This window comes from Dromiciops gliroides, chromosome 5 (genome assembly GCF_019393635.1).
Source record: "Dromiciops gliroides isolate mDroGli1 chromosome 5, mDroGli1.pri, whole genome shotgun sequence".
NCBI classification, from domain to species: Eukaryota; Metazoa; Chordata; class Mammalia; order Microbiotheria; family Microbiotheriidae; genus Dromiciops; species Dromiciops gliroides.
This window is the reverse complement of record NC_057865.1, coordinates 175126034-175153274: the sequence shown is the minus strand read 5'-3', so window position 1 is coordinate 175153274 and position 27241 is coordinate 175126034. Positions and strand designations below refer to the sequence as shown.

The 27241-nt window shown below is 36.9% G+C and overlaps 1 protein-coding gene across 1 annotated transcript in view; it reads right to left on the bottom strand.

Annotated features, from left to right (window-relative positions):
* The window catches only part of ITPR2 (inositol 1,4,5-trisphosphate receptor type 2), a 511835-nt gene that overhangs the window by 374458 nt on the left and 110136 nt on the right, over positions 1-27241 (bottom strand). The window contains exons 3-6 of the mRNA XM_043966319.1: positions 12467-12582; positions 8573-8659; positions 7114-7272; positions 272-370 (exon numbers count right to left, since the gene is read on the bottom strand). Coding sequence (XP_043822254.1) covers positions 272-370; positions 7114-7272; positions 8573-8659; positions 12467-12582 — 461 coding nt within the window. The remainder of the gene's footprint in view (positions 1-271; positions 371-7113; positions 7273-8572; positions 8660-12466; positions 12583-27241) is intronic.

Here is a 27241-nt window from a genome sequence, read left to right as displayed (position 1 = left end):
CCCTGCTCTAAAGTGGGGACTAGCCTACCCCTCAAGCACTCAGTATATCCTGCTCTTCATTACATAACAAGCTAACAGTATCAGGAGGCTAGAGGCATGGGATTCTTCATTAGCATTTAACAGGGTTACATACATACAATGATTTGTCAATTTTTTTAAGCTTATTTATATATGGCATTGGCTAGTTTTTCATGAAGACAGCCAACTAAAGAAATTACGTGTATGGAAAAACAAATACTATACAAATATTATTCATCTTCCTTGAACTTACCTCTTTACATCCTGGATTGTCTAAAAGCTCTATGTTGCTCGCATGTAGTGGTTGTCCTGCATTGACTGGCATCAATACGACTTTATCTCCTACGACAATCTAGAGATCAAAAATAAATGGAAACTGAAGCAAACTAGATTACAGTAACATTTGCTCTTTAGTGTTCAGTTTAAAAACTAAAAATAACTCCAAAGATAGACTTGGTCCTTAACCAGACACCAAGCTACTTTTTATTTTAATACATCATACAACTGTTCCATATTAGATAGCCATCTGGATTCAGAAACCTAACAAAAACCTTTCAACTTCTAATTGATGGTATCAATCACAGTTTACATTTACAATACACTTTTGTCTATATTATCCCATTTGATCCTTACAACAATCTTGTGAAGTAGGTTAGGTAGTGGTGGATAGAGGCCTCATTACTTAGTGGATAGAGTTGAGAAGACCCAAGTCCAAATCCAGTCTCTGAAACTTACTATCTCTGTGATCCTGGGCAAGTCACAAGCTTTCCCAGTCTTAGTTTGTTTAGCTGTAAAGTGGTAATAAAGATGGCATCTAACTCACAAGACTGTTGTAAGGATCAAAAAAGATGATACTGTATATGTAAAGTGTTTTGCAAATCTTAAAGCATAATATAATAGCTATTAGCTACTGCAAATACAACTATGCTTGTTTTATGAATGAGAAAAGCAAGGGTCAGAGTTCTTGTGACATGCCCATGGTTACAGACCTAGTAAATGGCTGAGCAAGGATTTGAACCCAGGGTTTTCTGACTTCAAGTTAAATGTTCTTTCATACTGCTTTAGTTAGAGCTGTTATTTAAAGAAAAAAAGAAAAAGGAGCTCTCAGTCCTTCTGTACTCTCTGATACTGAATTACTGCTCTGAAACTAAATAGATTTGTCAGACAAATGGAACCTCAGTGTAATTTTCAACAATTCTGAAACATACACATGAAGTATTTCATATTTATATGTGCCCACTTAATCCTGTTTGCCTCAGTTTCCCATCTATAAAAGGAAATGGCAAAGTGCTCCAGTATCTTTGCCAAGAAAACCCCAAAATGGGGTCACAAAGAATCTGAAACAACTCAGTAACAACTCTTTTCATATTTTAGTAGTATTGGCCAACCTAATGTTAAGTAAACCTTGTCTCTCCCTCCATCAATATATCCATATTTCATAGTTCTGATCATATCACACACAGAGAGACTCACAGAGCTCCCCCCCAACTCTAAAACCTTAAAAAAAAAAACAAAAAGGAGTTCAAACTCGTTAGGTTGGCATTCAAGGTCTAGCACAATCTGGCTCTGACCTAATTTTCTAGCCTTATTTCATACTTCCCTTCATATTCTTGACAGTACAGCCAAACAAAACTATTCCTTACTCTCCAAATTTGGCTTAAGTTGTCCCACTTCCATACCTTTACTCACATTGTTCCCTATCCTAAAATGCCCTCCTGACTTCCATTTTTTAAAATTCTATACATTCTTCAAGGCTTAGTTCAAACATCACTTTCTCTCTGTGAAGCCTCTCCCTGATTTCTCATGCTGGAAGAAAGAAGTCTCACTGTCTGAAAAACTCGAAAAAGTTGCAGACAATAGATTTGAAGTTTCATGTACAATCATCTTTTTTATGTTATGGAAATGCTTGTTTTATTCCACAAATTAAAAATAAAATGCATTTTAAAAAACCCAAATAGCACCTTGGTTGTACCCCTCACATATTTGCATTCTAGGGAGAGACAAGGTTTACTTAACATTAGGTTGACCAATACTACTAAAATATGAAAAGAGTTGTTACTGAGTTGTTTCAGATTCTTTGTGACCCCATTTTGGGGTTTTCTTGGCAAAGATACTGGAGCACTTTGCCATTTCCTTTTATAGATGGGAAACTGAGGCAAACAGGATTAAGTGGGCATATAGTCTAGTCATTTTTGGTGAATATCTTTTATCGCCTCCTATATTATAAGCTCCTTAAGAACAAGAACTATTCCTCATTTATCCTCTCACCCAGTGTCTATTCTATAATGCCATGAAAATAATGGATATTTAATAAATGTGTTCTAAATCAATGAGTAAACAATAAATCAGAAAACTATGGATAATGAATCTTGGTCAGTCTTAAAATTTGTGAGATCCTACTAAAAGCAATGGGAATATCTTTTCAAGACTATAGAAATTGATTTAAACCCTACCAGAGCAAAGTTCTATAGCCTAGATCCAAATCAAGTTTTATACCCAAATTACCATACTTCCTTGTTTATAACTGGCACTTGATAAACATATGCAGAACAAATCATTAAGTGAAAAAATAAATAAATGTTTTTGCTAATAGCTGTTGCTGCCAGTGTTGCTATCTATGGATTCAAGTAAAGATTGAGAAGATTGTTCTGTGGTTTGGGGCAGTAACTGAAGTTTGCAGGACTTGCCCAGGTTCATCACCTTATCTTTTTGGCTAAGTAGCAACTGAGTCATTTTGTGACTCAAAATGAGGTATTCTATTGGACACAAAGTTGTTTTTTTAGTCGCTGTAAGTCCCTACAATCCATACCTATACTCCACTAAAATCTTACTTCAGTATGTCCTTAAAATAATTGTTCTACACTGCCAACTTCAACCCACTATAAATACGGGAGCTATCTGGGCATCTATCAATATGTGCCCATCTGATTAAAGCATTATTTCAATGTTGGCTGAATTCCAAGAAACCTCTTATTTTGCTATTCAATATTAACTTGAAACTAAGGATAATAAAAATCACAAAAGATCCCAAAGTGACATATTTGACAGGTCTAAGTTTCAACGCCACATAGAAGATAGATCACTTCAATCATTCTCTAAGTCATTGATTTGTTAGGGAACTTGGTGCCACTACAATACACCTTATTTGCCAACATCCTAAATAAGACGCTTCATACATTACTTTTATATTTTCTTTTTCTTTTCTATCAGAATTGCTGAACAATCTTCTACGAGGTGCAGCTGAACTGATAACTTGGAGCTGTATATTGCCAACGAAAACCATAAACTGCATTTACATAACATCTCTCACATATGCTTGTTTCTCTCCTCTGACACTGCCACCATGCTGGTACAAGAGTTCATTGCCCCATTCCTGTACTACTGCAGCAGTCTGCTTGTTGGTCTCCCTGCCACAAGGCTCTCCTCACTCCAGTTCATCCTCCACTCAGAAGCCAAAGTGAGCCTAAAGCACAGTGCTCACCATATCATCTCTCTGCTCAGTCAACCCCAGTAGTTTCCTATCACTCCTAGGATAGAACAGAAATCCTTTGTTTGACATTCAAAATCCCTCATAAACAGGTCTCTCAGTCTTCTCATCTCTTACACTTTTCTCTCCACATACTCTGGCCTCTCTTGCTGTTCCTCAAACAAGACACACCATCTCCTGACTCTGGCCATTTTCACTGGCTGTCCCCCCCCCCCAATTTAGAATATTCTCCCTCCTCATCTCTACTTCCTGTCTTCCTTCCAGTCCCACCTAAAATCCTACCTTCTGCAGGAATCCTTTCCTGATTCCTCTGAATTCTTGTACCTTTCCTCTGTTGACTATTTCCAATGTATCTTATATATAGCTTATCTGTACCTAGTTGTTTACATGCTCTCTCCTCAGTAGACTGTGAGCTCCTTGTGAGCAGGAATTGCGTGTCTTTTTCTTGGTTCCCACTGGAATACCAGTCTATTTTCTCAAATGAAAAGATCCAAAGGATCAAAGCTCTACACTGGGAATGGCTTTAGAAGATGTCTGACTCCAACTCCCTCAGTTGAAAGATTAGGAAATAAAGGTGAAGTGATTTGATCAAGGTTACACAGGTAGCAAATATGAGAGATGGGATCTGAACCCACATTATCTTACAATGAAGCCTATGTTCTTTACACTGTAACACAAAGTAGAAGCCTTCCCCTAATAGTTGAGGATTTCTTTTCTTGTTATTTCCATTCAATGAGAATCAAAGGACCCTCAAAGCTCACTATTTGTAACCAACTATGAAGTAAATGAAATAATGTGTCTCTGGGGATGAGTTCAGTGTAAAAAATGAAATGGTAACAAAAATAAATTACTCCAGATGAGTAATTGTATTTCATTTATCAAAATAGCATATGTCAAGTATTATAATTTTTCATGTGATTCCTTCAATGGCTTTTGGGAGGGGGCAATGAGAGGTAAGTGACTTGTCCAGGGTCACACAGCTAGTACATATCAAGTGTCTGAGGCCAGATTTGAACTCGGGTCTTCCTGAATCCAGGGCTAGTGCTTTATCCACTGCGCCATCTAGCTGCCCCACAATGAATTTTACAATAATGGTAGTTATTAACATGTTATCTAACATGTTGAAAATCATAAAATAATGGTTTTCTGACCCATGAGTCTGCTTTTTTATGTGGATAACACCATCCCATAAATCTCTGTGATGCATTCAACCTCTGCTATTGATAACAGTTATTGTTAATAACCCCCAGAGTTCCTGCTAATTTTGTAAGGATTGATCAAATCCACCAATTCACTTTACCTAGAGATCATGATTCAACCTACTGGAATCAACCTACTGGATGATTATCATCAACCTAAATGCCCCTTGAAATAATGAGTAGGAAAAGTAACCCATACTGTCACCATTTACAAGGATTTTGACCCTTATGTATTGAGCAGTTGTTGAACCACCAATTATGAAGTACCATCTATTAAAAATATCTTCAAACAAATTATAAAATATTTCTATTTTAAAAGAATGGAAAATATACCTAGAGAGAAATGAACATAACAATTGAGATTAGTAATATGACATACACAATGATTGGAATGTGCTTTATATTTTCACAGAAAACTTAATCACACATAATTATATATACAAAAGCTAAACACACTCTGTGACTAGCCAAAAAAAGTGAGATGTTTATAGCTATAAGCAGTGTGGAAGGTTGTCTTAGCCATGCCTTTTGGAGTACATATATAAGAAAATGACTTCTTTGCTATATATAATTACTGCATCTCACATATTAAGAAAATCCATATGCTTAACTTTGATCTTTGTTTATCTTTTTCAGTAAAAATACATATATTTATTTCAAATAGTTCATTACATTCAACTCTCTAATAACTTTCTAGGTGTTTGGAGGAAAATAAAAAGAAGGACAAATGAAATTTGTAAAAACAAAACAAAACAAAAAACCCAAATCTCCATTTTATTTTATTTCTTTTCTTCCCCCCCCCCTTTTTTGTGAGGCAATTGGGGTTAAGTGACTTGCCCAGGGTCACACAGCTAGTAAGTGTCAAGTGTCTGAGGCCAGATTTGAACTCAGGTCCTCCTGAATCCAGGGCCGGTGCTCTATCCACTGCGCCACCTAGCTGCCCCCCAAATCTCCATTTTAGCCAAAGATTTTAAACTATTCCTCCCAAAATCTTCAGAGCTTTAGTTCTTTATGTTTTGTTGACCTGCAGATAGAAGTCCTATATAGCAGTTACACGTATAAAAGAAATTAGCTAAGGACATAGATTGCCCACAACCTAGATAATCAGTCCTTGAATATTTGAGAGTTGATTGTAATCAACAACACAGTACCATGCTCAAAGCACACATAAAATACCTACTGGGTGCAAAAACAAATGAGTAAAGGGGACTTTAAGATTTTTTAAAAAGAACTCAAGAAAATAAAATTTAAAGTGCATTACATTCCTGCATGCCATGCTTCACTCAACCTTACCTATAGAGGTTAACATCAGATAATTGGTTAACCAAATTAAACCATCAAACTTGTGTCCTGTGGAATTGAATTAGAACTTTAAAATTCACTGAAAGAACAGTTCAAAGATGTAAAAAAGAAGTAAATTACAAAAACCTTTACATAATAAGCATACATAAAAGTATTCATCAAAGAACAAAACAATTCTAAAATCAATGATATCAACTCTATTTCACTGACCCAGAGGCATATATGCTTAGCTTGTATCCTATCCTGAAAGTTTTCTGTTCATCACCAAACCCACTATTTTTAACTCACTCCTTAAGAAAGTGATGAAGTATCACCACTGTACTATTAAATTACTCATGTTATTTATTCAGTTACCTAACCTAAAAAGTTTTTAAAAACCCCAAACCTCACAGTGACTCATTGTCACACAATATACATAAAATAAACGCAGCTAAACAACTATTTTACAGTTACCATTTATGAGCAGGTACTCATCCACCTTTTCTCATATATCATGTCTTTTTAATTATTTCTCCCCAATTACATGTGAAAATCATTTTTAGCATTCAGAGTTTTTTAACGTTTTGAGTGTCAAATTCTATTCTTCTGTCCTTCCCCTCCCCCTCTCTGAGACGGTAAGCAATCTGAAATAGGTTATACATGTCTTACATCATGTCTTAAGAAACCTATTCTTCTCAAACCTCAAGATATATATTCATTTAGAATAATTCACAATTCTCTGGGCTTTCCCTGTTAATTCAGGGAGAGAGGAAGCAAACACTTTTCTTAATATACCTTCTCACTCTTGCCCTTGTTCTCTCTTAAATCTATAAAGAAGTTCTAAACACTTTTCCGAGTATCAACCTTAGAAGGTGTTAAATGCAACTAACCATATACTCCCTCACCAAACCTAACTGGAAGTTGGCTTAAGGAGTAAACTAATTTTTTTTTGTTATGTTTTACTCATATTTATCATAAACAAATCATTGTAAAGCATGTAAAAAGAATAGGCTGATACCTCTTAAGTTATTTATTCCTAATAGTCCACTTTCCTATTCTATTGATTATTAAGAACTGTAATTCTCTTTGCAAACCCATCTTTTTCCTTTTTAGGTTACATTTACATACATTGTCACCTTCACTCCTCAGTTTCCAAAAGGGATGAATATAAAACCAAGACCCTTCATTTCCCGCAGCATCCAAGGACACCCGCATAGCATTCTTCTCCAGTAAGGCAGGCAAGCGCTTGTTTACTGTTAGGTATTTGTTGCTTTTTATGTGCAGCAGCTGTCAGTAAAACAAATAATCTCAGTTTCTTGCATATCCATTTGATAATATTTTATACTTTCATCATATAGATATTCACAAGTCCTTGAGGTAGATGTGGAAGGAAGAAACCCTTTTATACCCACACCTACTTTAATTAAAAAACATTTTTAAAGAGCTAATACATGCAAGATCCAGTGCTATGTCCCTTGGATACAAAGATAAAATATAATTTTTTTTGTGTTGGCCATGACCTTAGTTGATCTATTTTCCCCAATTACATCTCTCAAAAAAAAACTCCACAAACTAAAATGGGAACAGGATTAAAAAAAAAAAAGGAAACTTCAAAAATATTTTCACCCACTCAAAGTAGCAAAATTTAAATAAATCCCATAAATTATTTCACCCCTTCTTGAGCCCTGCAAATAAAAAAATAGAATACAAGTTTTTTTTAAAAAAAACTAAATAATAATATCGTCCTGCTTTTTATCACAAATCAAGGAACACATTAAAAGTTATAGATAAAATGTGAAAAAAATCACTTAGTTGGGATCTGTCATATGGTGTGTACACAGTTCAACCAATAATTAAAATAGGCCTGCTATTCAAGTTATGAAAAGAATGCCATCTAACTTATTTGAAAATTGTCATGACTCTAACACTTTATAGGAAAACATAATTCATTTAATCTTCAAGCTAAAAATGATGCAGGACTGCTTTTTCATGTATTTTGCATGAGATAGTGGCCAGGCTTCTTGCAAATTTTCAATCAAGCTATTTCACAATATACTCTAAAATTACATAATAGCTGGGTTGTTGTTTGCCCTTCATTCTTAAAGAAGACCATGACATCAGGGTGATGTCATAACTTGCACTGAATTAAATTTAAGTGAGGGAGGGCTGTGCAAAGTCACCAACCTCACTCTCTCCTCCAGAGACATCTAGATCCAGTGTCAAGATATATATCAAGGGGGCAGCTAGGTGGTGCAGTAGATAAAACACCAGCCCTGGATTCAGGAGGACCTGAATTCAAATCCAGCCTCAGATACTTGACACTTACTAGCTGTATGACCCTGGGCAAGTCACTTAACCCTGTTTATCTCCATTTCTTCCTCTGTAAAATTAGCTAGAGAAACAAATGGTGAACCAGAACCTCACAAGAAAACTCCAAATGGGATCACAAAGAGTCAGACATAACTGAAAAACTACTGAACAACAACAAAGATTTATATTTAAGGGAAACTTATCCCTTCTATCCTCAAAGTACCATCAAAACTTTAAACTTTTTTTTAGGAGAAAAATCAATAAAATAGGGACTTACTTGTATCACATTACTATATTTAACAATTTCTCCCAACAGCTTCCTATTCTCTGATTCATTCTGTTTTTGTTCCAGCTCTGCAGCATGCTGAAAAATAATTATCAGATCACTGGTATGAAAACACAGTATTAAGAGTACAGTACCTGACAAGAAAGCTTGTTGATATGAAGATAGGCAATATGAAAGGATATCTATGGCTCCTATGATCCTCTAAATCCCCTGTGGCCTAGAATCCTTTCAAGAAAGTTCTGGCCACCTTCAATCCTACTTGTGAATTCAAGAGTAACAGAAGCTCCCCTATATCTAGTTTCCTCATCTGAAAATAGCAGGGGTGGGGAAAGGGAAGTAAATAGTAACACATATGTCTCAAGATTATTGTGAAGGTTAAATTCAATAATGTCTGTAAAATGCTTTACAAACCTTAAAATACTACAGGAATGCTACTACTACTACTACTGCTGCTGCTGCTGCTGCTGCTGCTGCTGCTGCTACTACTACTACTAACACTACTACTACTACTACTACTGCTGCTGCTGCTGCTGCTGCTACTAACACTACTACTACTGCTACTACTACTGCTGCTGCTGCTGCTGCTGCTGCTGCTACTACTACTACTACTACTACTACTAACACTACTACTACTACAACATGACTTATAGGCTGAAATGCTGATTCATGGGGTAAAACTTTCTAGTTATCAGAGAGAAATGTTACCTGAGGCCCAAGACCTACCTCCTCCCAGAGGAAATTCAGTTCCTAAGACCCAAGACCCAGAAATACTTCCGAGTCCCTGGGTATCTCTTATTCTTGCCCTATCAGATTTCTAGAAAAGTACATGGCAGGTAGGAAAAGGGGAAGAGAAGAATAATTAGATTTTGGGCACAAATCTCCAGAAAGTTTAGTAGGAAGAACTCTGGATTTGGAGCTCTTACCATCAAGCTTTGATTGTAGCATCTGCCACCTTCCAAGATGTAAATGGTCAAACCAGAAAACTGACATTTGGACTGTTTTGAATCCTGGCAATGCAATTTCTATCTCTATGACCATGACAAGTCACTTAATCTCTCTGAGACACAGTTTTCTCAACTCTAAATGAGAGAGTTTGGACTGGATGATGTCTAAAAGTCCTAATAAATTTTTAGGGAGAAAATCTTTAAGATTCCCTCATAGATCTTGTACATTCTTGAGTATTTTGAATAGGTGATGAAGCCCAATCAAAGCTGGACCTCAGTTTTCTTAACTATAAAATAAAGTAGTAGGAATAGATGAGCTCTAAGATCTCTTGTTAAATATAAATTTACAATTTCCATGATCCTCTCTCACCTGGTAAGCTGTCCAAAGAACAACCATGAATGTCAATTAAATCATCTCAGTTGAGTCTTATTCATGCTTCATGCATTAACTCTAGTTAAGGTTCAGGGCAGAACTGTGCCCTGATAAATGTTTTGGTTTTTTTTTAGTTGGTTTTTTTTTTGGTTTTTTGGTTTTTGTTTTTTTTTTGTTTTTAGTGAGGCAATTGGGGTTAAGTGACTTGCCCAGGGTCACACAGCTAGTAAGTGTTAAGTGTCTGAGACCAGATTTGAAATCAGGTCCTCCTGACTCCAGGGCCAGTGCTCTATCCACTGCGCCACCTAGCTGCCCCTCTGATAAATGTTTAACAATCAACTTTCCAAAAATGCAGGACATACTTAAATTTAATCTCCATCATTAACCTTTTCTCCATCACTCTCTTAGGTCTACACAATAAATAAAACAATAAATCAAGGCTTGATTTGTAGTATTTGCCAGTTTCTGAGATATAAATGCTCATACTGAAAATTTAAAGGCTCTCTCAAGCCAGTATAAACTGACTCCAGCATACTCCTAGTTCAAGGATTTCTAATGAAAGGAACTTTCTAAGGGATATGGCTCAGGTAAAGTTAAGGGTTAATATGAGACTACAAGAGTTACTTTGATTGAAATGAATCTATTATGATTGAACAGTTTTAGGAAGGAAATTTTTTTTGTCATGTAATTCCTCTAAAAACCCATTCTCTACAGGACCTAAAACAAAAGTCTCCAACAGTCTCTATAGATCTAAGTGACTGATATAAGGGAATCTGGCATGAGCCAGGATTTAGCACCCTCATATAAAAAAGTGGTTGAAATAAGTAGCTGAGAACATGGAAAGATGTTTGTTGTTCTTTGGGACTAAGATGTACCTGTTGGCATAGAAGTCTCAGGTTTGGAAAGGTTTTAAAATATTTTATAAGCAAAATATTTTGAAAGACTTAAGAACTCTGATCAATGCAATGGCCAACTAGGTGCTTGGCCAATGGCCAACATGGTGCTTTTGAAGACACATGCTACATGTTTCCTTACAGGGAGGTGATGGACTCAGAAGGCAGATTGAAACATGTGGTTTTTAGATGTGGCCAATGTGGAGATTTGTTTTTCTTTCTTTTTTTTTTTTCCCCAGTGGAGAAGAGGGAGGGACAGAAGGCAGATTGGATTCATTGAGAAAAAAAAAAAAACGAAAAAAGGTGCCTGCTCCAAACATAACAATGATCCTAATTTCTGACATTCACATACATGTTAAGAGTCTTAAAGAACTTTATATAAATTATTTCATTTGAGCTTCACAGCCAACTCAGAAGTAATCAGTCAATAAGCAAACATTTTTAAAATGCCTACTATGTGTCAGGCACTGTCTTGGGGATAAAAAGACAAAATTGAAATGAAAGATAACATGCACATAAATAGGTATTACAGAACATATAAAAATAGAAACAAAATTATTTCAGGGGTGGGGGGAATGAGGATAATAGCCTGAGATCAAGAAAAATCTCAGATAGAAGGTGGTAATAAAGCTTAGCCTTGAAGGATAGTAGGGATTCTAAAAGATTGAAGGGGAAACAGATGAGGAAACTGAGGCAAATGGGGTTAAGTGATTTGTCCAGGGTAACACAGCTAGTAAGTGTCTGAGGTCAGATTTTAAGTCAGGTAGTTGTCTTCCTGACCCCAGGCTCCACATTCTTCCCACTATGCCACCCAACTGTCCTGGAGAAGGCCAAGGAGTAGTCCAAAAGGTAGGAGAACCAAGAGAGAATAGTGTCAAAATTCTAGAGAGAAGAGAGTAACCGAGAAATGGTAATCATTAGTGTCAAAGGCTGCAGAGAGGTCAAGAAGGGCAGGGATTGAGAAAAGGCCATTAGATTTGGCAATTAAGAGATCATTAATAACTTTGGAGAGAGCAATTTCCATTGAATATTGAAGTTGGAAGCTAAACTACAGAGAGTTAGGAGAGTAAGAAAGGAAATAGAGGTACCTATTGCAGCTAGTAAATCTGAGTAAGCCTGTAGGCTGGTTCTTCAACTGATACCTCAGACACGAGGAACCATTTATTCAAAGGCATGGACCGATGAAATAACAAGTGTAGGAAACAGCTAGCAAGTCATAGTTAGAATATAATATGGGAAGGGAAATCACATAAAACTAGAAAGGTAGATTGGAACAAGATTGTGCAGGGCTTTAAATGCCAGGCTAAGGATCCTTTATTTTATACCAAGAGGCAATAGGGATTCACTCCACCTAAGGTTGGATCAGCCATTCCTTACTCCAGCTGGGATCACTGAGCCTCTCTATTGGGTTTTTGGTGAAGTTTTCTTCTCAAAACTCTCTACTGCTCTCAACCCTTTGCTTGCCAGGAAATGTTAAATGGGCACACCCTATGACTTTAAAATCTCATCCAGTTTCTCTCTCTCTCTCTCTCTCTCTCTCTCTCTCTATTATTTCAGACATTTATGAGCTGATTAAAAGTTTAGAGTTACAGAAACCAACAGAGAAAGTTTCTATTCTTAAACTGTCTTACTCTAATCTAAGGATTTACAAATAAAAACCTACAATGGGCCTTACCTGTAATTTCTTAAGCAATGCTGCTTCTGTGTGGTTTCCTTGTTTAGCTTGCTTGGCCTTCCAATATTGTTTTTGTGCAGAATATCGGTTCATAGGACACACTTTGAAAAGACAATCTGTAACAATTTTTTTTAAATGAGAAGAATGGTTAATGCCAAATAATTTTCTCAAATTCCTACCAAAGAAGCCAAAAGGGGTTTTTTTTGCTATCATGTTACAATTTTAAAAAATAAAATATATCCATAACACTCAGCTTAGCTATCACTCCACCCAACTTCCTCATTACCCAATATTATTTTTAAAGAAAATGAATCTGAGAGACCAAGCCAACACAGGAGAGCAGAAGGAACATAGCCCTGCTCCTCCCTCATTTGCTCCAGCAATGACCTATGAAGAAAACCAGAGGGAGAAAAGAGCAAATGTTCAATAATTGGGAAAAAAAAAAGTAGAAAAGAAACCCAGTTAGTTATTGGGAGAAACCACTTTTTAATCATCACATGGCTACCTAATTTCAAAACTGGCTGGTTTTCTATAAGTGACTTCTTTGTCCTTGGTCTACCATTCCTTGGGGCTATTTTCCACAGCCAAGTTGAAATTGTTCAAAGTCAACTTGGTAGGATGTCTCCATTGGAATGTCCCAGGTATCTATTCTTGCCCCTGTGCCATTTTTATCGATGTCTCAATAATATATAGAGATAGCAATTATCAAATTGGAAAACAACATAAAGATGCCAGAAATAACTAACATGCTAGATAACAAGTCCAGCATTCAAGAATATTCTTGACAAAATCATACACTCATAAATTTAGAGCTAGGGAAGAATTTAGAGGTCATTAAGTCCAACCCCCTCAATTTATAGATAAGAAAATTGAGGACCAGAGAAGTTAAATGACTGCTAGGGTCACACAGCTAGTAAATATTTACAACAGGATTAAAATTTACATCATCTGATTCTAAGTCCAGTGTTCTATCCATTATGTTATGTTTCCTCTCATTTTTGTTAAAAGCACTAAGAAGCACAGGAATGAATTGACTAAAAGTTCACATTTGTATAGTGAAGCTTTCCTAATAAGATCAGGCATAGAACAGGGATGCCCATTATCATCATTATTATGTAATACAACACTAGAAAAAGTAGCTACAGCAAAAAAGAAAAATATTTTTAAAAAAAAGAATAAACAGGGCAGCAGCTAGGTGGTGCAGTGGATAAAGCACTGGCCTTGGACTCAGGAGTACCTGAGTTCAAATCCAGCCTCAGACACCTGACACTAGCTGTGTGACCCTGGGCAAGTCACTTAACCCTCATTGCCCTGCCCCCCCAAAAAAAGAACATTGGTGACAAATACAGATCTATTTGTAGATCATATGACAACTTACATACAAAATGTTAAAGAACCAGCAAAAAAGTATTCAATTTAATAAAATAACTTCAGCAAAGCAGTGGGACACAAACTATAATATCCAAGGAAAAAAGTCACCAGAATATATATATACTGTATATAATCCTGGTGATTGTATATATGGGAGATACCTTCACCAAGTAAACCACAAGTTTGGAACAATGCATGCATATGTAAATATATTTACATAAATTTGCATATTTCTATATGTATATAAAGAAAGGTTTGTATATGTATGTACACTGATAGAGATATGCGGATTTCTTCAGTGTAGGAAGCTCCCAGTGAGAGAATTTCCTTTATCAATGAAGAATAGCAATTATTCTGCACTTTAAGCCCTTTAGAAGGTTAACTGGTAAATTGAGAGTTTAAGTAACTTTCCCAGAGTGAAAAAGGCAGGCTTAAATCCAGATCTTCTAAATGCTTAGGCCATCCTTATATCCACTATGGCAAGCTGCCTCACTTTCTTCATAAAAGAAATGTAATTGCGAAATATTAAGCAAAATAAATAAAAATATAATAAAACATAGATAATGTTAATATGTGGCTTTCTAATTAAAATGCTGGCCTTGGAGATCCTTATGTATGCTTTAGTGGCACCCTTTCTATTGGAGTTTAACACCATGCTTTACATCATTACACTCCCCCCGCCCCCGCCAAAAAAAAAACCAACCCAGTCAGGATAGCAATAATAAATAACTACAATAATAACAACAGCTGACAGTATGTAGCTCTTCAGTGCTTACTGATATACATACACACAATCAGATTTCTCAGCTGAGCCTCACAAAATCATTCTGTGGTAGGTGACAAAGGTCCTGGTATTACTATCATCATTTTATGGATGTGATCACTATGACTTAGAGAAGTCAGCTGACTTGCCCTTCCCTACAGATGAAGGAAGTTTCAATAATGAAATATAAACAATGGTGAGATATCACTTAAACACAATGGCTTTAAATGAGATTCAATTTAAATAAACCATATATTATAGTCCATATTATTCAATCTTCCAGCCACTAATAATGTCACCCAAAGGTTGCATAAAACTCTCTCTATGTGTGTATCTCTCTTTGTTCCTGTGAGCTGCGAGTCACCTATCCGTTGCCCATCAGCCAACACCAATTATATTTTTTATCTTCTAGCCTTGCTTCTTGATTTATTGACCTCCAGTCAAAAGAACTAAGGTGGGAGTACTTACTTTCTGCCATGATCTTAGCTCCTCTAGGAATTCTCAAACATTCTCATTGTAGCCTATGGTATGAGTAGGTATTTCACTGCCATGTCACATTTTTAATGTGTACTGAAATTGTGGCCAACTAAAACCCATGGGTTCTTTTTGTTTGTTTGTTTGATGTTATTTGTTTTGCAGGGCAATGAGGGTTAAGTGACTTGCCCAGGGTCACACAGCTAGTAAGTGTCAAGTGTCTGAGGCCGGATTTGAACTCAGGTACTCCTGAATCCAAGGTCAGTGCTTTATCCACTGCGCCACCCAGCTGCCCCCAAACCCATGGGTTCTTAACATCGGGCCTATGAACATGTGTGTATCTACACATATGTTCACATACCTATATGTGTGTACACACATACATACATACATATATACACAGATGTAACTATTTCAATATAATTTATATTCTTTGTAATCTTCGGTATTTTATCATTCATTTTTTAAAGTATTCAGAGAAAGGATGTATAGACTTCATCAGACTGCCAAAGAGATTCATGATGTAAAAAAGGTAAAGATCATTTTCACATGAACTTTTGTCTAGTTACACTTTCCCCAGAGAGTACTTGCTTATTCTGGCCCTTCATTCTAACTTATCAATGTATTTTTTCATTTAATCGTCCAAAGTGTTACCTAGCCATGTGAAATTAATGCCATTGGCCAAGTTGACATTCATACCTCCTATATCTCTTCAAGTCATTTGTAAATATTTTGAACAGTAAAAGAACAAAGACTTTCCCAGAAAACCCCGCCAGAGAACTCCCTCCAAGCTGGCTTTGATCTATTAATGATAATTTTTGGATCCAGTTACTCAAACAACTGTAATATCATTTAATTCCATTCCCCACCAGTTACACTGCTTTGGGGGAGGGGGTTGGGGGGGGGGGGTTGGACTTCTCCATTATGTCTTCTTGCTCCAGGAAATTCTCATTGTCTTGATTGAATGGTAGTAACATCTCATCAGTACCGGTTGCCCCTCTCAGTGTATCTTCTAGAGGACAGAGCCATGACCTTTAAAACCTTCATTTAAGGAAAGGACCAATTATAACCCCATTTTCCACCAGCCTTACTGCTTTTGGACTTCTTTGGACTTTACCATCATGCCCCCTACACCACATACTTTTCCCCCTCCTCTCCCTAATCTTTTCAGCTTCCTTTTGTTTATTGTCTTACCTAATCAGGTTGTAAGCTCCTAGAGGGGTAAGTACTCTTTCTTTTTATTTACATTTGTATTCCTATCATTTAGCACAGTGCCTTGCATTATAGTGTTTGTTTAACAAAAGTTTATTGATTGACCTAGTTCACTTCTCCTATCTTGTTTCTAGGGATAGCTTGAGAGTATTTACCAAATGCTTTGATCTGATCCAAGCATACTATATCTATAGCATTTCCTTGATTTATCAGTGAAGTAGCCCTTATAAAGGGTAGAGGGGGAAGAAATGAAATTCATACGACAGGAACCAATCTAAAAATTATTTTTCTTAGAAGAATTAGGGATAAGACATGGCAGATCTGTGCTTTAAGGGGATCCAGTGGTATAGGGAACTGCAAAGTGAGGAAACTGCCTCTACTAACCCAGGTCAATGCCTTATTTGGAATTTGGAATCGTAGAGAATTGCCTACAGCACTGAGAGATTAAATAATTTGCTCAAGAACACAAAGCCACTATGTGTCAGAGGCAGGACTTGAAATCAGGTCTACCTGGCCCCAAAGTCAGCTTTCTCTCCATTGCAAAATGCTACCTTCTCAGAAGAAATGAGAAAAAAATAATAACATAAGACAATCTAAGTAATGCTTTAACATGTGCAAAGAATGTCAAAAATGGTATAGTATTTCTTTTGATCCTCATAATAACCCTAAGAAGTACTACAGGGTTATTATCCCCTTTTTACATATGAGGAAACTGAGGCTCAGAAAGTTAAGAAACTTGCTAGTAAAAGTCAGAGGCAGGAGTGAAATTCAAGTCTTCGTTGCAATCCAACACTTATAAAACTACTCATTTAATTTCATTCACCAGAGCAATCCATCTCTCCTGTGATCCTCCTCTTAACCTCAACATATATTTAATATTTTTAAGTGTTGCTGTCCTTAGTATTCATCCTACACCTCACCTTTTTCTGGGCCTTAATACTCCTGACACTTGATACAGTATTTACTACTCTTCGGTCTTCACCCTTTAAGTACTTGCCCATGTTTTCATCTTCTATACATTTCTTTGTAAAAAAACAGCAATAAACCTGTTTGGTCAATTATTTCCCTGTACCGGTCTCTTTTAGCAGCTCCTCACTGAAATCATTTCTGCTTGTCTCTTTAGATTTTAATTCATGAAAGCTTCCCACTCCTTTTAGTATAACCTTCCCTGCAAATTATTAGGCCAATGGATCCTAACCATCTCCAAATCTTTAGAATTTGAATCTCCTAAAATTTAGAGGGCATTAAGACTATACCTAGAATTCCTCTTTTTTTCTATCACAAATTCTCCCATTATTTCTCCTTGTTGGTAGAATTCAATACAGAGTGGAAGTTTCCCTGATACCTTGAAGGATTAATTTTTTTGTTAAAGCCAAATATACTTTATTAGCTTCTCCTTATTTAGCAGAGCTCCAGTAAATGTATGTAGACAGCTGAAGTACCTCACTGCTACATTATTGTAATGTGTATGCCATATTTAAAATCTGTTTTCCCAAAAATATTCAGCTAATTCACTCCACCTTTTTTTTAAACAGTAGATGATCCATGGTATTTCCCCACCATAATATTACTTCTGTTCCTCCCATAACTAATCCTCACCAAAATCCTTTCCACTATGTTTGTTCCCTTAGATTTATGAAATCAAGACCCTATAAATGTCTTGTTTTATTGTCCCTTTAGAGAAACTGACGTCATTGTAAAGGCTCGTGGGTATAAGTATTAAAAATGTAAAGAAACTATGGTGAAAGTTCCAGGAGAAAGAATTCTGTCTCCAGACAGGACAATAGAAAGTGCCTGCTCAATACTTTCTAGTACTGTTCCTAGATTGTTCCAATAACAATTTGGTCACTGTGCCCCATTATCTATACATCCTATCATTAATCTCCTAATTTTTTACTTTCCTTTCTCGTCATTGTCCTACCCTCCACTCACTTTTCAACTTGGTACCACCCCTAACTTAGTTTTTCTCTTCTCAATGCAGTTCTATGACTATAATATAGACAGTCATTCTCCACCTGAGAGAACATGACTATGAAATCTATTTGTGTCTGTTGTCTAGTTTTTCCCTTGTATACACAAGCAATTTTTTTAAAAACAGCTTTGGCTAAGCCAGAAAAATGCAGAGAACTGAATTAATTTATCTATGGGTTCCAGGATTTGCTCACAGGAGTATACCTTCTTAACATACAGTCCTCCTCTTCTACCCCTTTTTAGCAATTCTGTTCCTTTTGAACAAGAAATAGAACTTCATTCCAGTCCCATCCACCCAGCCTCAAATTTTTGTCATTGCATTAAGATGCCTAAGTCCTCACACAGGACACTCACTATTCTGACTGAGCATTCTCAATAGCCATCTTCATGCCTATAATCTTCTCTCTCTTCATCTCCACTCTCCGAATTTCCCTGACTTTCTTCAAGTCTTTGCTGAAGTCCTACTTTCTGCTAGCAGTCTTTCCCATTCTTCTATAACCTGAACCCCTTCCCTGAGATTATCCCCAATTTGTCATGTATATATCTTGTTTGTACAGTTATCTGCATGTTTTCTCCCCTCATTAAACTGTGAGCTTCTTAAGAGCAGTGACTTGTTTGCCTTTCTTTGTATGCCCAATACTTGGCATAGTGTATGGCATATAGCAGGCACTTAATAGTGTCTGGCACATAGTGTGCACTTAATAAATGCTAATTGACTAGCTAGACATCTGAAACTATAGGTTTTATTACTGACTATCTTCTTGAATAAAGCCTCCTATGAATTAATTGCCATTCCTTTTTTAAGAGGAATGGTTGTATTGTGGGTAGTCAGCTTCAAATCCAGGAAGAGCTGAAAATGATTGGCTGTGTGATGGTAGGGAGGTCACTTAACTTCTCAGTGCCCTAGGAAACCCTCTAAGACTGCAAGCTACAATGAAGGCTCCAACCTGCATCACCTGAGAGTTCCTTCAGTATCAATAACTCACAGGTCCAAGCTCTCTCTGCCATCCTCTCTGTTGCTCTTCTTCCCATACTTCTCTAAGGCCTAGTTCTTAAACTGTGGGTCTTGACCCCATACGGGGTTGCCTACTGAATGTGGGGGTCGTGAAAAATTGAACAGTAAAAGGTGTTATATACCTATTTTTTATATCTATGTACATAATTTATATACCTATATGCCCAGGGTCGTGTAAAAATGTCTTGGGTTCAAAAGGGTTGCAAGTGGAAAAAGCTTAAAAAACTATTTGGCCTACAGTGCTCAAACTCAAATAGAAGTGAGGCCACTAACCCATACAGAAGGATTCCAACACTTAAAAAACCACAGTTTATATATTAAATATTGCTTCTTCTTCTTCAGCATCATCATCAATACATCAACACATTACAATCAGAGCGGAACTACATTTTAATCAGGTTTGGGATGCACTCAGGGGTGTTGTGGGCCTCATGTTTGCTATGTTTCTTCTCCAACTTTGACTGAATCAAGTAGATGTTTTTTCCCTTCCTTCAATTTCAACTTAAAACTTTTTGATCAGAGTTGCAAGGTTCTCCAGGAAAAAGAAAAAAATATATATCTATATCTACATCTATCTATCTATCTATCTATCTATCTATCTATCTATCTATCTATCTATCTATCTATCTATCTATCTATCTATCTCACCAGCCCCTGTGAGCCATACTTAATCCCTGGCCAATAGTCTATCATTCTGATTTTTTAACCTGTGCGCCCCCCCCAAAAAAAAAAATTGGGGAAGTGCTTTCTTAGCTAGCTGTTCACTTCCTAAAACTGACTCTTTTGAAATTTCCTACTTTTCACCAAGCTGCAGTGATTGTTTTTAAATGCTGCCTGTGTACACAAGATGTTTCTCAGTAATAATGCACTAACCACTCTCTTTTTCCTCTGATCTTTACCGTTATCAGGATAGCTAGGTGGCTAAGTGGCTAGAGCACTGGCCCTGGAGTCAGGAGGATCTGAGCTCAAATCCGGCCTCAGACACTTGACACTTACTAGCTGTGTGACCCAGGGCAAGTCACTTAACTCAATTGCATCAAACAACCAAGACCATCTCTAGTCATCCTGATGTATATCTTGCCACTGGATCCAGGTGGCTCTGGAGGAGAGACTTTGCACACCTCTCCCTCACTTAAACCCAATTCACTGCAAGTCATGACATCACTTCTTGATGTCAAGATCCTCTTCAAGAAGAACAAATAACAACAACCATTATCAAATAGCATTTGTGAATGCACTTCATATCTCCTGAATTACAACAACAAAAACATACTTCCTCTGAGAGCCCAGCTCCTCTCTCTGCAGTTAAAGCCTCATACTGATTGCTGTATTTCAATCCATAATTGAGTGGTTCTTACTTTCTCTTTGCCACATTCTTTGACCCTCCCTCTAATCTGTTTGTTTCTCTTTTCTTTTTCCCCATTCCTCATTAAAATACTTTTCCCATTGTTTCAAAGAACACTTAACTTTCCCCTGTAACCCTTAGGGAATAGGGAACCACCATCACTTTCACTTTTCTCCCCTAGGACAGAGACCTTTGAACAATGCTTGGGCGTTGCTGGTTACAGACAGAAACAGAAACAACTCATCCAAGCAGCTACACTGGAAAAAAAATTTTTCTTGGTCTCCATCTATGGTTGAAAAACTAAAGATCCTTTGACTTTTTCTTGGTACCCCTCGACTAATTTGTGGCTCTAGCAAACTGCCTATTTGCCATATCTGTTTATCATTTTGAATGCTCTGTCACTGAGAACGAGGCTTAATTTTTTTATGGTTCGTTTCCAATCTTTTGCACTACAAGGACAGCACAATTTTCTCCCTCCGCCTTCTAAGTGCAGCTTCCTTTTATATATTGTCTTCCCCCATTAGATTGTAATCTCCTTGAGGGAAAAGATTGTCTTTCTTTTTCTTATTTGTATCCCCAGTGTTTATCACAATGCCTGGAACATAGTAGGCGCTTAAAAAGTGTGTGAAGGTGAGATGAAGGTGAGATGAAGGTGAGATGAAGGTGAGAAGATGATTACTGACTAGAAGGATTTATGGGTAGGCTTCCTTCATGAAAAAAGTGCCTAAGCTTCCAAGAATGAAAAGAATTTCAACAAGAGGAGAGGCAAGAGAAGGGGAGAAGGGGATAGGGAACAATAGTGGTAATGTACAAGGCATACATGAAGAGGGGGTGAGTAGTCATTTCTCTAGATTACCAAGTACATGGAAGAGAACAATTTCAAATAAGGATGAAAAGTGAGGTGGTATCAGGTTGTGGTTTGCCTCAAATGCTGAGTTTGAGCTTTACTCAGTAAGAGTAAGGAAGCTATTGAAGGATTTTGAGCAGAACAGCAACATGACCAGATCTAGGAACTAATAAGATAAATCTTTTGTTGTTGTTGTTCAGTCATTCAGTTGTGGCCAATGCTTCATGACCCTATGAACCATAGCTTTCTATCCTCCACTATCTCTTGAAGTCTGTCCTAGTTCACCTAGCATGAGCATTTTAAAATGGAGAGTGGGGAAAAGAGTAGAAGCAGAAAGTCCTAAGTTCAAGAGGTTATGGTAACTGTCCAAGAGAGTTGTACCAGTGGTAGTTAATGGTGATGGGAATGAAGAAGAGAAGATGGATACAAGAAGCATTTTTTTAAAAAGTAGAATCAACAGCACAAACACCATAATCTAACACTACAATCTGCTTTTGCCCACAACTTCTTTAGGTTTCGGCTTATTGACTGACAGTTTTCCTGTCTCCTGTATTCAACGGTCTTTCTTAAATACAAAAGATGTGAATGTAAACAAACTGAAGAGAGAAGAGAAAGAGCATAGGAGGACATATATTTCATCAGTGAATGCAACTACATACTGATCATAAGAGGGCATTATTTTTATTCAACAGACTAAAGAATGTAAAACTTAACCAAATTTATTTTTATAGTTAGAAACTACACTTAAAAAGACAAAAAACCCTCACAATTTTTAGAGAGATATCAGGGTTTGCCTGGGCACACCCTGTATTCATGTCTGTAGAAAGGATTTTTCCAATTTTGATATTTACCAGAATTTTTTAAAAAGTGTATTCAATTCAAATGTCCATTTCACCTCTATGTCTAAAAATTATACAATATAATTAAGTATCATCGTCCTTTGAAAAAGGAAGCAGAAATGTAGCTTTTTCAAAGCTCATTGTGGTAAAGAGAAATTTCCACATTTTACAGAAGTGATCAAAAAGTTAGCTATACATATTTTTAAGGTATTAAGGAATTGTTCTTTTTTTAAAAGAACAATAATTAACATGACTTCTTTCATTGTTTGTAACCATGAACACAAAGTAAATATTTATCTGTCTCCTAAGAGCCTGTGAGAGCTATCATTGCTTTATTGATTCCTGATTTTTAAATTACTAACATGGATGAGGAAATGTTCTATAAATAAGTGTAAACAGCCATTCTCCCATTTCTAGGTTCAAGTTGTTACTTGATAAAAGCCTACTTGGAAAATCACATGTACTACATGCATGTGAACCAGGGATGTGCTCCCTGCTTCATTACCTGGCAATGTGTAGATGAAAACCATAGAATTAAACTTATGATCATCTGTACTTGGCAAATTAACTTCAAAACCTAGATGTTATTTGCTACATAACAGCTGGGAAGAGAACATTCCAATTTTTCCATACAAAGTCCAAGTGGATTTAAAGCCCCACTAACCACTAAAAACCCACTTCCTATTTTGTCAGTGCTGCATCAAACCACAGTTGTCAAACTGCTTCAAGAATAATTCAGTGCAGGGCAGTTAGGTAGTGCAGTGGATAGAGCACAGGCCCTGGATTCAGGAGGACCTGAGTTCAAATCCGACCTCGGACACTTAACACTTACTAGCTGTGTGACCCTGGGCAAGTCACTTATCCCTCCAATTGCCTCATACACAAAAAAGAATAATTCAATGCACCAAAGAATAATTTCAGGTAAAATGGAGACGTTATAATCACTAAGTAATGCTAATCTGCTACACCTGCAAAAAAAAAGAACAAGATTAGTTCATTCAACTCCACCACTGTGAACCTAAAAGTATCATGATATAGCAGGAAAGGTACTGGTTTGGGGGGAATCAATGAAGTTCAAATCCTACATCTGCTACTTACAATCAGGGCGACTTTGGGAAAGTCACTTTACTTCAGTTTCTTCACTTGTAAAAGGAAGAGATTGGATATATGATGTCTGAGGGCTCTACCAGCACTAAATCTGTATCTAAACCTAACCTATAAGCTTCATCCATTTCCAACTCATGAACTACCCAGGGGCTGTGTATTTGACTTTTCAGTTCCAACAGACGACAGCATCTTTTGTTTTCATTTCCATCTCTTTTAGGAAGCCAATGTTTATATCTTCTTTAGCATGCCTCACTCTTGCTGGCAGCAGAGGTGGTAGGGAAAAAAGTTCAGAACACATTCACAAACAGCCCTGCTCCATAAACTGTTTTTGCTCTTGTTGACAGTAAAACAACAAATCCTTCTGCACCTCCTCCCTTCAAAATGTATATAGTACATTGTCTGTATAACATGCTTTGATCTCCGGTCCTTCAGCAACAGCTTTATACTGGGCAAAGAGATGACTAAGACACTCACCTTCCTATGGTTTACTTACAGTTTCTAGCAGACAAAGGTCTGATGCTACATCCAAGATCAGCATGCTGTTTTGGGGAGGTAAGTACTTAAAACATAGCCTAAGCCCAAACCTATGCTCTCTTAGTAAGCATACATATAAACTAAATAGGAAAGAAATACTTCTTTAAAACATTAAGCGAAATAAATGAAGGAACTGTGTAGTTGAGCATTCTCCATATCCATTCGTGATCTCCTACACCTCCATGGGAGTTAAAAATCTAATTTCCCTTCAATCCCTATAACTCTGCACTGTAGAAAAAGAACACAGAGGGATGGCTGTGTAGTGGTTTGTTTCCTGAAATCTTTTCCTTAAGCCAAACTGAACACCCAAGAATAATAGTCCTTTTCTTGCTTCTGTTGTCATTCTTATAGTCCAGATGTGAGATTGATGATATTACAGTTTCCATCTCTATAGTCGCCATTTTCCCAACCACAGTTCTTTTCTGATAATACCCAGGATTCTCTCTGCCATATTTTTCAAACCCCTGCTCTATATAGATTTTTCATCCAATCAGAGAACTCACCTGGTAATATTACCATGTGGGTTCAAGCACAACCTTCTGTAAAAATACAAGTCAAAGGAGTTCCCCTATGAGCAAGGCTAACTGGCCCCAAACATTTTGGGAAGCTAAGTCCTCAAATGTGCCCTCCAGAGTGATGTTTGAACATAAACTTCATAAAGTGTTCTGCAGACTGCAAAGATGTTTGTTTGGGGGGTTTTAAATTCAGAAATATAGCCTCACCATTTTATCTGGAACAAAAAGTGAGATATAAGTTGAATTTTTTTTTTAAACCATATTCAGTGTAGTTAATAGTACCACTATAGGTAGAAACTGACTTGACTCCTACTTTTTTTTTTTTTTTTGAGGCAATAAGGCTTAAGTGACTTGCCAAAGGTCATACAACTAATAAGTATCTAAGGTTGGATTTAAATTCAGGTCTTCCTGACTCCAGAGCTGGCGCACCAGCCGCTGAACCTAGCTACCCCCTTAACTCATACTTTTTGGCAGACAAGTATCCAGTTCTTTCAATCCTCTTTTCCCTTCCCACCTTATCTCATCTCAAACAGACTGGTTAGCAATTTATTTTCATATGTTCTCAGTCTCTAAAATGAGACTTGTGCATACTGCTAAGGGAAGTATTTAGGTGATTATTCAATTGGAAGTTGCTTTGAGGTCCCTCCCCCCAGGTAATATATGTGTGTATGTATTTGTATATGTATGTATGTATATAGATAAAGGCCTAGATAATTTTTAACTAATTCACTTAGCATTTCAAGTCTCCAGAGAATTTTTAAAAAACATATATCAAGAAAGATTGGTTGCCTATAACATCAAAACTCCCAATAAAAAGTGGCAGTTGGTGGTTCCACATGCACACACACACAACTAACATCAAATATAACTCTGTACATATCCACTTACACAAAGTGACAAGTTTATTAGACACTGTTTGAAATGACCAATCAGGCAATATTACAAGAACAATGATTTTGAATTAGCCCATTTGTTTTTCACAGCTAAAGAAGGAAACCAAACCTCCCAATAGTTCATTTAGAGAGAAAGAATTGCCAACATTTTTAGCCAATTACAAATGTTCCTGAGTAGAATAAATACAGAAGTTTGAAAGGTGTAGCATGTTTGATCCCATGTAAAGTTGGTAACCACAGATCAAATCAGAGGTTCTTATTCATACACAACTCAATTTGTAACAGTTAGGAACTAGTTTAAAACTCTAATAAGAATTTTAAATTTGGTTTTAAATATTTAATCTGATTAAAATCCGGGTAAGTCCTTTCCTGATCCCCTTTACTGTGGTGCCTTCCCTCTGTTCTCTCCAACTTATCCTATTTATATCAGGTATATTCATAGTTGTTTGCATGTTTTCTCCACCATTAGATGTGAGCTCATTAAGAAGAAGGGTTGTCTTTTGCTTTTGTTTGTATCCTCCAGGCTTACCACAGTGCCTGGCACATAGTAGTTACGTCAGTCAGCTGACTGACTGACTCCTTTAAGGGGAAGAACAGTTTCTGAAAAACTATGTAAATTAAGAATTCTGAGAATTCAAGTATTGGCTAGGATATTACTTAGAGAAACTAAAGTAATTTTTATTGTAGGGAAATTTCAAGTTATATGTGAGTAGCAAACGCCACCACCACCATTATGGACATGTGGTATGGTAGGGAAGACACAAGGACATAAGAAGGAATGGACTGTGAGTTTTCTAGTTGCTTCCAAATATTAATAGAGAAAACAAAGGTCTTTTCTTTGACTTAGGAAAATAATCAGAGGACTTGAACAAGACACTGAAAGGTAATTGATTAAAAAGCATCTTGACACCAAAAGTTATTGGCTAACCAAAAAAAGTGTTTTTAGACCATAAACTAAGATTAAAAGTTGATAAAGAAAAAAAATGGAATCTCTAGTTTTACACAGGCTAGAATCAATCTGTAGCTATCTCACAAATCATTCTTTTTTTTGCTTCATGTCCCAACTCGGGGTTTTCCCAGGACCATCAAAATATTATTCATATCTGTGTTTCTATAAAAATTAAAAAGGGTTAAAGGTTCCTTTGCTCCCGCACAAGCTTTTTGTGTTAACAACTCATTAAATACAGGATAGTCTTTGACTAAAAATTCAAATAGATAGGACTTTCAGCTAAACCCAGGAACACTCAAGACAACTCTCCTTCCCTCTCTGGTGGGCATCCTACTCCCTCCGGGACTACCCTAGGACTGGGGATGCCCCCTCTCCCATAAGATGAAGCCCTTCAGGATTATTGAAGAGTGGAATAAGCCACCTTAATGGGAAGCCCTTCCACTCTCAGAGTTCAATACAGTCCTCCTGATCTGCAGTTTGACCTTGGAAGTGAATACTCACATCAAAGGAAAAGAAGCAAAGGTCATTAGAGAACCAATCCCCTCCCAGCCCAAACTTTCACACTGTCATAACTCAGAAAATGAATGGAGGTCAAGGTCCAGGGTTTCATCTTCATGCGATTCTGTCCCTTGCTGCTCCTCAGTCGTGGCTCATGATCCTGATTTGTTCCAGAACTCCACTTGTCCAGAAACTCCCCTGTTGTCCCACTACCACTCAGTCATTCAGTGGTCATGTGGCTTCCCAGGTATATGGAACCAAATATTAGATCAATCATGGCAACTGTGCTTTGATGCCATGGAAACAGAAGTAATTCAAACTTATAGGTAAGAAATAGCTTCCCTCCTCCAACAAATAGCTGAATGAACTCCCTAGTTAGATATTTTTTTGACCTTTCAAAATACTTCGCTCCTGGTTATAAAATAATAGTTTCAGTCTATTA